At 38.1% G+C, this 14,387-nt stretch overlaps 3 protein-coding genes and 1 pseudogene across 5 annotated transcripts; 2 read left to right on the top strand and 2 right to left on the bottom strand.

Annotated features, from left to right (window-relative positions):
- The first annotated feature begins 30 nt into the window (after nucleotides 1-30).
- Nucleotides 31-1,266, top strand: LOC104708751 (F-box protein At1g47810 pseudogene; annotated as a pseudogene). Its single transcript, XR_015563478.1, has one exon. The product of XR_015563478.1 is annotated as an F-box protein At1g47810 pseudogene (transcript).
- A 263-nt stretch (nucleotides 1,267-1,529) lies between these two features.
- On the bottom strand, nucleotides 1,530-3,904 carry LOC104708752 (heat stress transcription factor A-3-like). The gene is made up of 2 exons (XM_019228996.2): nucleotides 3,239-3,904; nucleotides 1,530-2,572 (listed from the first exon to the last, which is right to left on the bottom strand). The coding sequence occupies exons 1-2, from the start codon at nucleotides 3,569-3,571 to the stop codon at nucleotides 1,655-1,657; spliced, it is 1,251 nt and encodes a 416-aa protein (XP_019084541.2). The 5' UTR covers nucleotides 3,572-3,904; the 3' UTR covers nucleotides 1,530-1,654.
- A 1,234-nt stretch (nucleotides 3,905-5,138) lies between these two features.
- On the bottom strand, nucleotides 5,139-10,687 carry LOC104708749 (serine/threonine-protein kinase CTR1). Of its 2 annotated transcripts, XR_015563477.1 has the most exons (16): nucleotides 9,733-10,637; nucleotides 9,057-9,358; nucleotides 8,819-8,960; nucleotides 8,496-8,599; nucleotides 8,167-8,372; nucleotides 7,545-7,808; nucleotides 7,315-7,355; nucleotides 7,025-7,093; nucleotides 6,844-6,944; nucleotides 6,670-6,754; nucleotides 6,460-6,558; nucleotides 6,154-6,222; nucleotides 5,936-6,067; nucleotides 5,738-5,832; nucleotides 5,437-5,647; nucleotides 5,139-5,304 (listed from the first exon to the last, which is right to left on the bottom strand). XR_015563477.1 is itself a non-coding variant. In XM_010425365.3 (15 exons), exons 1-15 carry the CDS (start codon nucleotides 10,369-10,371, stop codon nucleotides 5,551-5,553), a joined length of 2,445 nt encoding a protein of 814 aa, XP_010423667.2. In that variant the 5' UTR covers nucleotides 10,372-10,687; the 3' UTR covers nucleotides 5,139-5,550. The 2 variants fall into 2 exon arrangements, 1 of the variants encoding a protein (XP_010423667.2); XM_010425365.3 differs by having other exon boundaries at nucleotides 5,139-5,647; nucleotides 9,733-10,687.
- A 1,940-nt stretch (nucleotides 10,688-12,627) lies between these two features.
- On the top strand, nucleotides 12,628-14,376 carry LOC104709957 (uncharacterized). Its single transcript, XM_010426490.2, has one exon. It carries the CDS (start codon nucleotides 12,628-12,630, stop codon nucleotides 14,374-14,376), a length of 1,749 nt encoding a protein of 582 aa, XP_010424792.2.
- The last annotated feature ends 11 nt before the right edge of the window (nucleotides 14,377-14,387 follow it).

Raw genomic sequence — 14,387 nt, 5'->3', positions numbered from 1 at the left:
AGAGAACAAACAAAGCAGAGTTGGGGAGATATGCAGAAGAATAATCCAGTTCCAGGGGACGTAGTGTTCGAGATTCTGTTGAGGTTGCCTGCCAAATCTATAGGCAGGTTCGTTTGCGTATCAAAGTTATGGGAAAGAATCATCCGCGGTGAGGATTTCGTGAGATGGTTCTCGTTACGGTCTTCCCCAAAGAAGCAGCCTCGCTTCCTCTTTGCTGTCAGTGGTAGAACAAAGACTTGTGAAGAAAACTTCCACTTTTTCTCCAAACCAACTCTGGTGGAAGAGGAAAAACCACTTGCTGAGTTTCTATCAAGTACGGTGTGTCATTCAAAGGAACTGCGTTACCAGGAGCCTAGTTATGTCCATGGGTTGATCAGTTTTTTATATGGTCAAGAACAAGTTGTAAGTAATCCCACCACAGGTCAATCCATAACCTTACCCACTCTCAACGCCACTGATGTCATCGTCAGATCCTTTTTAGGATATGATCGGGTTAATGCCCAATACAAAGTCTTGTGCTTGTTCACCAATGTTACTTGGTTTCGTGGACATCAAGTGCTCACATTGGGAGGAGCTGAAAATTGGAGAACGATCCAATGCCCCACTCCTCACCGTCCCTTAGAACCTAACTCTGTCTGCATAGATGGCGTTTTATATTACACTGCTTCCGGTCCCTTTACCATCACGGGAACTCTTGGTAGGGTTTGATTTGAGGTCTGAAACTTTGGAAATTGCTTCCGTACTTCCCGAGGATGGCAGGGGATTTAATAAGTTGCTTAACTACCATGGGAAAGTAGCTCTTGTCACTCGAGCGTATGATGAACGCTACACTTTCATTCTGTGGGTTCTAGAGGACGCCAAGAGACAAGATTGGTCGAAACAACGCCTATCTTTTTCTCTAAATAGTACTGAGAGAAAACGCCATTCCTGTTTGAAAATGTTGGGCGTTTCTGAGATGGGAGAGTTTGTCTTTGCACCCATCCAGTTTAAAGAGTTGTATGTTTACTTTGTGGATCACAAAAGCACAAAAGCAACCGGGTTAGAAGTGTTGAGCTACTAGGAAACACCAAGCATACAATTAGAAATTTTGATACAGTATTTACTTTCTTACATCACGTAGAAACTCTTATGTTTATTTAGAGATACACAGAGAGAGAGAGAGAGTTTCATGTAATCAATCATTTTTCTGCTTGCCTGCTTCTAAGCTTTTTTGTTTTTCAACTAGTCTGTTCTAAGCTTTAAGATATATGAGTCTTTGTTTTCACTTTTGAATCTTTTAGTTAAAAAAGAAAAGAAGAAGAAGAAGACACAGAGAGAGAAAGAGCTTTTGCATTTGTACCTGGGACATGAATGATTGTGAAGATTCAAACCAGACAGCTTTAGAAAGAAGAATCCTCAAAGAAACATCGTTCCACTTCAGACCTGCAAACATTTGATTACTCCACCAGATAAAAACCCAAAGATTCAGATTAAAACATAGTTAAGTGTATAATCCATAAAAAACAATGTGAAAAAACCTGGATTCTGAATAAGGCACAATCAAACTCATTATTATTATATGTAAAAGAGTGCATTCAAAATGAATAATGAATTAATAGTTCACCCGATAATAAACGGGTTTCGATCTGGTCTAAACTATATATATGAAAAGCTCTTAAGGATCATTAATTGGTGTATTATCATCATCACCACTTGGCCAGTTGAATCCAGTCTCTGTGATTCCTGCAGCAAATTGTTCCCAGTATACATCAGGCAAAGCACCACCACTTGTTGTTTCTGCAACAGAACCAAACTCTGAGACATCATTATAGTCCACTGTGTTTCCCCATACATCGGTGTTGCTGAAACTTGGTATTGTAGTATCAAAACCTATACTCCATGTTGTCTCTTCTTGTTTGACAAGTCCTTCAGGAGATGGGAAGGTCATGAAGTAATCTGGTTCTGTCATCTCTTCTTCTGATAGATTCATCAAGTTCTTGCCTTTAGGATCAGCTCCTCCTACGCTTGAAGTCATCCCTTGCTGGTCAGAGAGTAGAGTGTTCTCAGTCTCTTCGTCATACATTAGCAATCTCTCCCAATCATCAGCTTCACACTTCACCATCTCCCCTGCTGTTGGAGAATCCTGAGGCTGCTGCTGTTGGGGCTTGATGAACTTCCTTCTCGCCTTTTCGAATCCGAGTGCTCCTTTTTCTCTACCTTTGAGGTTCTTCATGCGTTCCAAGAAACCCGGGTTCTGAAACAACTTAGCCAAGAAAGAGAGCAACTGCTTCTGACGCTGCTCTGCAGCTTTCAGCCTCTGGTTCACAGAGTCCACGTGGCGAGCTGTGCCTCTGCTTTGCTGCTGAAGCTCAACCATTTCCTCCATCAATGCACGCCGCTCTTTCCTCAGCTTCTCGATCTCTTCTCCAACCTCAGTAGGTGACCCTTGGCTTTGGCTGCAGCTACTACTAGTGCAAGTTTGGTTAGATTGTGGTGATCGACGACGTTGAATGTTCTTGAGAAGATGCTTCTTGCCTCTAAGGAAAGCCTCATTAGCGAATTCCCATTTGTCAGTATGAATCTTTCGAAATCCCTGGAAACATTTCCAACCCCCAAGAACAACTCAAAAAAAAGCTCAAGAACAAAGTAAGAGAACAATACATCAAGATCACACGAAGCAGATTGCAATCCAAATATCTTTAAGGTCAGTGTAAATCATAAGTTAGAAGATTCTACCTTTAAGAGTGAAGAACATGTGAGTAAAAAACAGTCTTAAACAGTAGCGAAGATGACATTGTGAGGAAATAACAAAACATTACTACATTAGTAGAAGACGACACCACCATAATTAATTAATGATACAAAGAGTAGTAGTATCTCGGTCAGATCATCTCAACAAGGTTACAAGTTAATATAACATCCAAACCAAAGGCAAGCCAAAATTTGATAGATACAAAAGTTCAGTGTTACATGAGTAGAGATTTCACAAATCCCAAAAAGAGAAACAAAATTACAGGTATAGTTTTACAAGTTATTCAAAAACCAGTTTCGAGAATCTAATACAAAACATGTGTGTTTTGAGTATCACATCAAAAAGATTACAGAAACATATACAAAACCAAAAATTGAAAAAACAAAAAAGGGAAAAAAAAAAACAGAAATTTAGCAGCATCCATGTAAACTATCTACAAAAACAAAAAGCAGAGAAGAGAGATTAGAAGAAGATAAAGGGTCATTTATAAGAAGTGATGATACCCACATAAGTGTTAAGCTGTCTGACGAAGCTGGAGAAATTGTTATGTTTGAAGTTCCTAGGGAGAATGATTCTGGCGAACTCGAGAGGATCCCAAACGACGAAGCTGGCACCGGTGAGTCCCCAAGAGATGACCGGGTCAAGAGTCGGGTCGTCAACCAAATCAAAGGTCTTGGACAAAAAGGGAGGGACTTGATTCCCTTGCAATAAGTCTAGTGGGATAGGGAGTGGAGGAGGAGGAGAAGAACCCATGGTGTCAGCGTCGACGCAGTAGAGAGACCCTGGTGGTACTGAAATTGGAGTTGGTTTGGAAAAAAAATCATCTTTTTTTGGGCTCATTGTTGATAAAAGAAGCGAAATTTAACGGTTTAGTAAAAAAGAGAGAGAGAGAGAGAGAGAGAGAGAGAGAGAGAAACTAAGTAAGGGTGTGGGTGTGATACTAATGAGGGATTAAGAAAAGGAAGAGAGGTTTGTAAGGGTTTATAAAGGTTTTTAGGGAGAAGAAGGAAGTAACCGACAAACTGTAGCTTGAAAAAAAAATCTCAGGGGGGAAGGGGAAAAGAGAGGCGGTGGGATGATGGGTGGGTCAGTTTTCCGCCACCGTGGATTCATCTTCTTCGTCATCTTCTTTCTTTGATTCGTTGGTTTGTTTGTGTTAAGGGGGTGAACTCTGAACACACCGACATTGAAGAAGGTTTTTATTAGTTGTTTCGAAAGTGGGACCCACGTGATATTTGGATATTTTTCTAGATATTTATTGAAAGGAGGAAAGGAGTGATATCGCGTGTTTGCCAGGTCAGCTTTCTACTTTGGTCCCTCTCGACGATCTCACTCACACACCCACACACACAGATTCGTTTTCTCGCGTTTCCTTTTTTTTAAGAATTTTTTTCGTGTGTGTTTTAGATTAGAGAGAGAGAGTCCTATCATTTTAATTTACGCCATCCTATTGGTTGCTTACCAAATCTATCAAACGATATAGTCAGTGTTCAAGAAAGCGGTCTAGGCGGTCGCCTAGGCGCCGTCTAGACGCTAGGCACTCAGCAGGCGCCTAGATGACCGCCTAACCCGCTTAAAATTACATACATTTTATTTTAATATTTATTTTTGATTTTTAAATTACATATAATTAAATTATTATGTTTTATATCTATATATGTAATTATAAATATTTATATGTTGTTAATATAACTTAAATAAATGTATTTTTCTTATTATTGTTTATAATTTATAAAAATTTTATTTTTATAACATATATTTTAATATAATTATATATATATATATATAATGTTTTATGTTGTAAACGCCTAAACCGCCTAAAAACCATCTAGACCCCGACTAAGCGTTCTAGGCGCTAGGCGTTGGATTACCGCCCAAATTCCGCCTAGCGCTTTCTTGAACACTGGATATAGTACTACTACTTGTGGTTTTTTTTTTTTTTTTTTTAATTTCTTGTAATTATGAACCTGGTTATGTCGTTCTCTCTCATAGATGGAGGTCAAAATTACTTATACGCGAAGGCAAACAACACATATACACTTAAGATATTTTCATTTCCTTGTGTTTAACGACGACTTGAGATATTTTGGACTCTATTACTACTGTTTGTTTTTTTTTTAAGTTCAAGAACCTTACGATTAAATTAAATATAGTCATTCTCATATTTAACTTACAAATCGACTTTGCTATTTTATCTAGTCTCTAAAAAGTTACTCTTTCTTTGGTTTCTGTTTCATTTCTGTTGGTTACTTTAGTTCAAGGCCAGACTAATCGCATGGTTACAATGGATACATATGTTAATTCCAACGTATCATATATTGCCTTTGCGAAAATCCTTTGACAGCAGCATTCCAGAGCTGCTCTTATTTTACTCTCGCTTAGTAAGTGACTAATTTAGCGGTGTATGAATGTACAACAACGTAATTAAATAATTATAACTTTTAAGTGCATATTACTACTACAAAAGATAACAACAATATATTGCATTGCTTACCCTTTGGGACTAGATAGATAATTCCCCCCCCCCCCCCCCCCCCACTCACTGTTTCAATTACTACATTTTTTTCCCCTCCCTGTCAAAATAGTCATGTACATTTTAACAATCTGCAACATAAAAAAAAAGAGCAAAAGAGCAGACAAAGTTCGCAAAATCTACAAGAACCGCGACTGTGTAGGATATGATCGATAGCTCATGAGGAATGTACCTTAAAAGCTATCTTAACTAGTGCCTCCCTCCTGGGCCGCAAAAGAATGCTGAGACTGAGAGTATATGTGCATGTCATGATCATATCAACTTTCAAATGGACTGGGTGGGATTTTTACAAATCCGAGCGGTTCGGCGGAGGAATCGCTGATTTGATCAATGGTCTTAGCAAGTCCATTATTGTTGCAAATGAAGGACGCTTCCATGGCTCACTGGCAACCAAACATATGCTTAAACATGAAGTCCATTCAAGGAGGAAAAAAAAAAAGGATTCAAAAAAGACAAAGAAAATCTTAACGTACTTGGTCCAACAGCCCTCGATTATGGCTGCAACTTGAGGATTCAGATTCCGCGGGATCTCAAGTCGTTTACACTTGAATCCAACCGCAGCTACAACCTATGGATCATTTACTTTAATTTTTGTTATGATCATATAACATGTTATGGAATGCAGAATTGAGCAACTTTCAAATGCAAAATAAATTAGAGTTAAAAAGTACCTGAGCCGGGTTTAAATTACCCCATGGTTGTTGCAATGTAGCAAGCTCCCACAGGATGACCCCGAAACTGTACACATCTGACTTTTCATTAGATGGCTCATCTCGCAGGACTTCTGGTGCCATCCACTCAGGCTGATACAACAAAGTCATTAAATTATTTAACTTCCACTGGACACAACAATTTCAGCTTGTTTTAGCTTTAAACAAACTGAACTTACGGTTCCAGCTGCTGACTTTGATGAAAGAAACGTGCTTGCCTTTAATCGTGAGAGACCAAAATCACAAACCTGAAATTTCAAGACAAACGGAGGAGTTAGAAAAATAATTTTTTGCTAGACAGAATGTTTTGAAGAAGACAGCTTAAGAGTGCTGCTATTATAAATTACAGCAGATTAATGCCTTTCTGCAGTGTCCCCACGATGATTTAATATATAATATATAAGCAGATCTCACAAGAGGAATGGTATATACTGGAAATCAAAATCAAGGCACTGGACACAACAATTTCTAATTCAGATTCAAACCTTGACTGTATACTTTTTGTCCACCAACAAATTTGGAGATTTCAGATCTCTATGCACAATAGGCGGATTGCGATTGTGAAGATAATTCATTCCTTTAGCCTGCAATAAAGAGTTGGAAAGAATATTCGATGCGAAGAAACACCAAGATCAGAAGGTAATCAACTTAATTTGCACCCATACAGGAATGTAACGAAAGGAAATCAAACATACCACATCATATGCCATACTCAGGCGACGTCTCTCATCTAATTGCTCCCTTGCTCCACTTTTATGCAAAAGTCTGTATAAACTACCTCTGTTTGAAAGATATCATGGTATTAGCGTTATTGTCGGCTAAAAGTCTACACTCAACACATTAACCCCTCAAAATCCAGGTAACTGTACCTTGACAAATATTCAGTCACTATTGACAAATTTGGAGGTTGAGTGACCGCACCCATGAAGAGAACAATGTTAGGGTGGCGAAGGCGTTTCATTATTGCAACCTGACAGCGAATCAAGATTATGGAAGGCATTAATACACCAAGTCCATTACCAAAATCACGAGCAAATTTTAGTTGTGTACCTCTCTTAAGAACTCATTGACGCGCTCAGCATGGAAGTCTTGCTCCATGAGAATTTTCACAGCAACATCCTGAAATTGGTAGAAAATATTACTGCGATAGCCAAAAATCAGAATTCTTCTAGTGAGAGCACTCTATAAAGACAAATATCTAAATTGGGACACATTGAAGCCCACGTTTAGTTTATGACAGACAGATGTAAAAATTTTGGCTTTTTTAACACCAAACAGCGCAACCAAATTTAAGAGCAAAAACAAACCAGCTGAGTAAAATTCTGGAAAAAAGTTCTTACCGAGCCATGCCACTCAGCACGGTGGACAGTGCCAAAGGAACCTGAAAGAGCATTAGCTCAAATTAGAGTGGAAGGATTAAGGCAACAGAGAAGAATGTAATCTCAAGATGGCAAAATTTTTTTTTCTTATTTTGTTCGAGAACAGAGTCCATAGCAAAACCATATACTCAAGAATTTCACATTTCTGTACGTTCATAGACCAAGTCACTATTTTTCCGTAAAATTATTACCTGCTCCAATCTTCTCTTTTATATTAAGATCACACCACGGGATGTCCATATCATCACCATCAAGTCCAAGTTCCCTATTTGCCCTGTTCGGAACTGTCTGATTGATTGGCGGGGCATTCATAGGTACTGCTTCTACTTGATTTGACGCACGCATCATGTTCTGTGGAGGCATATTAGCACTCCCACCACCATTTTCTGCCAATGCGTCATTCTCTCCACCCGGATTATCATATTGCCTATGAAACATTGAGAATCCCATATCATCTACAACCATTCAAACAAGCAGATATAAGAATTCAGAGTCCAGAGGACAAGTCTTGCACATAAATGCACTAAAATTGATATGCTTGAACAGCGGTCATCAAGTTTAACCTTTAATATCACTAGGCGAAGCACCCACTAACCCATACATATACACACACCAACAGCCACAGAACCATTAAAATTAAAAAGAGACAAGAAAACAAACAATAGAATCATTCTAAGACTACTAATCCTTCAGATATCGAAGACATGATCAAGAAATACCCTAACTGATAGGAGATTACACTTGTATGGGAAATATAAAACGAGATGTAAGGAGGACGCAAAAGTGAACTAAGGTTTTCTCTATTGGGAATACCTGATGCAGGATCGAAAACAAGATTAAGAGACTGGCTGTCGGTGAAATATTGTTTGGCTAGTAATCTAAAATCGACTGCGGGTTCAACTGGCTTGGGACGTGGAAACCGCAAAGGTGAAGAAATTGATATAGATGAAGGACCATTTAGCAAGGAATCGGGCTCCCATAAGTGACCTGGCTTCCCTACTAAATCAACCAGGTACTCCCTGAAACCAAAACAAAGTTTCCACATCATCAACCTAATATTCAGCGTTAGGAATGTTTTTACAGAAACAGAAAGCAAAGCAAATAGGAAAATAAAGGCTCTTTCGCAACCACTTCTATCATACCTATCAAGTCCAAACCTGACAAGGCACGATGCGGCATCATCTCTATTACAATATTTGCATCCCTTTGCAATTCGACAGGGTAAATCAATTATGTCAGCCAGTACCTGCATGCACCAAGTGGCAGGTATAAACATTTTTTTTTCTTTCAAATATTCAACTACCAGTAACCTGGTTCTTTTCTAGCCAATAACACTACTAGTCTCAAGCAACTTTCTTAACATGTATACAATACAAACAAATGGATGAAGCGAAATAATTTATATGATCATTTCAAAAGGTACGTCTCAAATGTCATAGGAATAGCACCAAAGTTGGGATCTCACTTTGAAGAGTAAAGCTCGATGTCTGCAAAGTCCAACAGAGAGGCTACCTATGGGAACCACCACTTTAAAGATTTCTTTTAGACCATCAATGCACTCCTTCCACATGGGAACCAACTCATCTTCCCCCATGATAACTGGACCCCTGAGGAGCCGAGAATTAACGATTACCAATCAATGTATCACACGAAGATATAAATTATAACTTCAAAAAGATTGAAAGGATTGTGTGAGTACAAACCCCATACGATTGCAGATAAGCTTTGCCAGCTGATCAACAACCTCTTTTGTGGTTATGCAGCTACATGATATGTCGTGGACTCTATTGTGAAGTTCCTTGAAGGCTGGATCACTACGCCTATCGACTATGATAGCTTCAAGCGAAGAGTCAACACCAGAATCAACAGCTCTTAATGACTCAATTGAAGGGATACGGCCACTTTCATGCAGATCAATGCATAAGGTCCAAATATATGGATCCAGACCATTCATCATGTAAAACCCATCAGGAACTTTATCATAGTACGATAAACAGCCATTAACCTGATACAGTAAACAAAAAGACTTATTCTCTTTCTCAATCTCAATTCATAACTAGGCGCATATTTAGAAAATCAGAATTGCCAACAAAAAAAAATCACTAATCAGCTGCATGTTCCTGAGCTGCTAATAAACAAACACAGTACATAGTGACCTATCCTGAGCAACTCATTCCAAACAGACATATTGATAATCCCAACCCCTAAACCTTCAAAAATTCTAATAATAACCCCAGATCTCTTTACTAATTCCTTGGGATCTTTTCAACGCTTGGTAAGGAGATCTAACTGAAACTTCGGAGGTATAACCAAGATTCAAGAATTTAGCGAAACAAAGCTAAACAGGAACGAACAAAAGGCAATCAATCAAACCAATACCCAGAAACGATGTGAAACGGTTTCGGCTGAACTTGGAGAAGTCCTCAAAGCAGATTCATCCGGCACAGGATCCAGAAAGTTAGGATCGTCAGCGCAAGTAGCCTCGGACGAAAGGCGTAACGCCAATGCAAGCTGCAACTGATAACTCTCCTCCGTCTGCTGCGCCCAGCTCTTCCCGGATGAAGAACCCCCAGCCGAGTCTGCCGTCATCTGTATCCTCAAATCTCCACCAAAACCAAGCCTAAACCCATCATCTTGAGGAAATCCAACAGATTCGATCTCGTTAGCCGCCGCAGAAAGCGTAGGCATATAATAATCCCCAGACAAAGAGCTCTCACCAAAACTACTCCCACTCGATTGCCTCTGTAACCCTAGCGACGAAGCATACATATTATTCCCAACACGATTCGGCTGATTACTCAACCTATGATCACCACCGCCGCTAGGATCCCAATCAAATCCGCTTCTATCCGCCTTGTTTTTCCCGTTGTTCCCGCTGTTATTGTTGCTCGCGCTCCTGTTCTCGCTGGACAAAGAGTCATAGTGCGGCGGAGGAGCTCCGGTGACGGAAACAGAGACCTGATCGTCGGAAAATTGACTAAGCAAAGTGTAATTAGATCTTCTACCGGGCATTTCCATGGAAGTTATGGCGATCTAGATGAGTGATGTCTCCGATCATATAAGCTTCAAACCCTAGGAAACCGCCATTGTTGAAGAAAAAATTCGGCTGAGCTAGCTCGAGAAAGCCACTTGTTTCTCTCTCTAGTTTTTCATATTTTCTTCTTACTTTTTCTTTAATAAAAATTCTCTCTCTCTCTCTCTAATGGAAATTGGAAATTTTTTTAATTTTATTTTTGTATATAAACTGATGAGAGAACTTTAACTCTGGTGGCGTTTCTGTTGATAATTTCGTTATATTCCCTCCCATGTCCCCCTTTTTTTATGGAACTTTGACATTTTTTTTCAAAACAAATTTTGTAATTTAATTTTGTGTTTTTTTTTACCCACCATAAAAAGTTTTCTTTCGTTTTCATCACATAAAAATCTTCTTTGATGCAAAAAGAAAGGTTCATATCTTCTAAAAAGCTTAGGTTTATAAGCATATTGAGCTGTGTATATATTGATAATCTTTTTGGTGGAATGCAACTGAGAGATAGGAAGATAAAAGAATAATGTAAAACATAGGCAGTGACCGTTTCAAAGAGGAAACAAAGCTAAAAAGAGGAACATGCTCACGTGTAAATAGACTAAACCATGTTGCATGCCCACTTGAATAAGATCCAAGTATTTCTACATATGGAATTGAGATTACAATCTCTGCTAAAGTTTTCGTTATATTTCTTATACCAATCTGAATACGTGACGATTGGATCCGCGCGCGTTTAAAGCACTTTTTTGTAGTCTAACATACAACATTGAAAATGCTTTTGAATCTCCATAATTCAACGTTATAAAGTTTATCTAGTATATATACGATAGTATTTTGTAATGAAAGAACAAAAAAAACAACTATTTTAAAAAATCTGGAAAGTGAAGGAATGGACTATATAAAATATAAAGTATTGGGGGTTGAGGGGGATGTATTCGTGTATATAAATTATAATGTATTTGTGTCTTTATTCTTTTGTGTATTCAAACATTCGTATTTTATGCCTGTTACTTCTTTATATTATGCATGCATCTTAAGCCTTTCTTCTTTTTCTTTATTTTGGATCGTTGACAAACAAACAAATATTTTTTTGTTTCATGATAATATAGTTTTTGTAGTTAACAAATAAGATTTATATTCTTATAATTTGATAAACTGGCGTAAACAAATAAGGTTTTTGTATCTTTGATCTTGGAACTTGGAAACACCACCTTAAACATGTATTGAATGCTAATATTGAAAAAAGAAAAGCGTTAACGTACGTTGTTTTTACAGTGAATTTGAGTGGACAAAACACTAATTACGGAATTACACAATTGGTAAAATAGTGGATTGTGGGTAAAAATTAAATTACGTTTAGGTTTAATGTATGGAATTATTAGGTAATTAGGTTGGTTTTACTAGTATTAATCTATTTAGATTATTTTCCGTAATTAATCTACTAGTAAGTCAAGATAAAATTCTTTTATATCCCTAAAGATTTTTCAGATTTTTTCCGGATAGTCAAATGAGCTGTCACTAATTTATCAATCAAGTTATCAACCCAACTTGGACAATCAAATAAATACTAAGGTTCATCGAATACTGCCAGGTTCAATGCACTCACCGTATTTTTGAGGGAAAATCTTATATGCCATTGGAAAAAAAAAATCAGGGTTGCCACTATATAATCAGTATGCCATTCATTATATGTAATTCCCTGGTAAACCTTAATGAATTAATTTTATTTTATTTTGTTTTTAAAATATAATCTAAGAAATAAAAAAATAAAGAAATAAAAAATTAAATCTCTCTTCCCTCTCCCTCCCCAATTCCCCGATTTTTCTTAGATCCCATTTTCTCCCTTTTTCAATTCTTCTCTCAGCAAACGTAAAACCGATCCAACGTAACTCGTCCTCTCTTTGTAAGCTGACCCATGTTTTGCTCCTCTCTTACTTAGCTGCTCAGTCTCCTTTTTCCTTCCTCCTCTGCTCGTAATGCTCTGAGACGCATCTACTCCGGTCGTGGGACGTCGGAAAACTTGGTAAGCTCGCCTACTCAGCTCTTCAGACATCACCGCATCCTAACGCCGCGTGTGGGTTCAGGTTGGCCTCTTCTCCTTATTGTTAGAGAATTTGGGGAAGTTAAATTAGGGATTTGATATGAAAGTAGGTTATTTGAAAAAATGTACAATTGGTTTGATTGTGATGAATTGTGTGTAGATAAGAATTGTGTTTGAATTTATTGTGTTTTATTTTTAGGAGGCAATGAAAAGCATACATACAAACGTTCATTTTGATTATGGAGGGCATTATTCAGAGGAGCATGAATGGATTTCAAAAAATGGTTTATACGCTATATCACTTAAGACCTCTTCTTTGGAGCAAATAACTTTCTCGGTGTTAGTTGATAAGATAAGGAGGAAGATTGGGATAGATGAAATGAAAGGTATGTTGAAATTGAGCTATAGTCTATCTAATGCTCGGAGAGAGTGGTATATTGTAGATGACGAGGACGTTTTTCTCTATCTAACATCAGTGGATAAAGAAGGACTTAAACATGTGTTGCATGTAGAGTTATTTAGCGATTTGGAAGCAAACCAGAGGGTTGCGCAACTTTCAAGAGTAGAGCGAGTAAGTTCAGTTGGTTTGAATTATGGGGAGCTGGTTTCAAATGGCAAAGCTGTTGATGTAGAAAATGCTGGCATTCTAACTATTTTCAACCCGTGTGAACAACAAAATGTTGTTAATGAGGAGGTGTTGGAGAGTTTTGTTAATGAAGAGATTATTGTTAATGAAGAGTGTGAGAATGTAGGACAAATAAACGAATTTGTGGCTGATGTTTCAGATTCAGATATGGATGATAGGCATGAGTATGTAGAGCTACCATTTAATGTCGAAAAAAGTCAGTTTAATGAATGGGAAGATGGTACAGGTCTTGAAATAAATCAAGAATTTTGCTCTAAGGAGGCTGTGCAAGACCTGGTTCATAGAGTTGCAAATAAGAACTGCTTTAATATTAAAACAGTTAAGTCGGATGCGGGTCGACTTATGCTAAGATACAAGCAAGCTTCAAAAGGTTGTAAGTGGTATTTACATGTTGCAAGAGTTAAGAATTCTGACTATTTTAGTGTCAGAGTACACAGAAAGATGCACACATGTTCTCGATGTGTCGCGAGTACAAGCATTAGTAAACAAAAAGGGTCAACACGATTAGTAGCATCTATTTTGCATGATGACTATCCAGGTCAATTCGACACCCCTACTCCTAAAAACATCATGAACATCGTGCAAAGAAGACTTGGTTTGCAGTTGTCATACTCTACTGCCTTGAGAGGTAAGAAACAAAATGTTAGTGATGTGCGAGGGAGTCCTGAAGCAAGCTACGCAAAATTGTATTCTTATCTGCACATGTTAGAGACGGTAAATCCTGGGACAGTAACCCAAGTGGAATTGGATGCAGAAAAAAGGTTCAAATATCTGTTTATTGCTTTGGGCGCTTGCATTGAAGGATTTAGGGCAATGAGGAAAGTGATAGTTGTGGATGCAACACATCTTAAAACAAAATATGGTGGTAGGTTAGTTTTTGCAACAGCTCAAGATCCTAATCATCACCATTATCCCATTGCGTTTGGTGTACTAGATGGTGAGAAAGATGTGAGTTGGAGCTGGTTCTTCAAAATGCTGAAAACTGTTATACTAGAAGAACCTGAATTGGTCTTTATGAGCGACAGACATGGAAGCATCATCAAGGCAGTATCTGAGGTGTACCCGAGCGCACTACATGGTCATTGCGTTTGGCATTTGTCTCAAAACGTGAAAAAAGCTAAGACGGACAAGAATGATGTTGCGCTTAAATTCGTGGAATGCGCTCATATTTATACAAAGAATGAGTTTGAGAAAGAGTATGGTAATTTTATGAGGAGGTTTCCAACAATGGCTGATTATTTGGATAAGAGCATAGGGTACTGGGAGAGAATGAGTTATGTCACTGTCTGTGTCCCTCTCCCAGTATAGACAACCAATTC

The sequence above is a fragment of the Camelina sativa genome, chromosome 8, assembly GCF_030686135.1.
Source record: "Camelina sativa cultivar CO46 ecotype springtype chromosome 8, ASM3068613v1".
NCBI classification, from domain to species: Eukaryota; Viridiplantae; Streptophyta; class Magnoliopsida; order Brassicales; family Brassicaceae; genus Camelina; species Camelina sativa.
The sequence above is the reverse complement of the archived record's forward strand: the minus strand, read 5'-3'. Positions and strand labels throughout refer to the sequence as shown.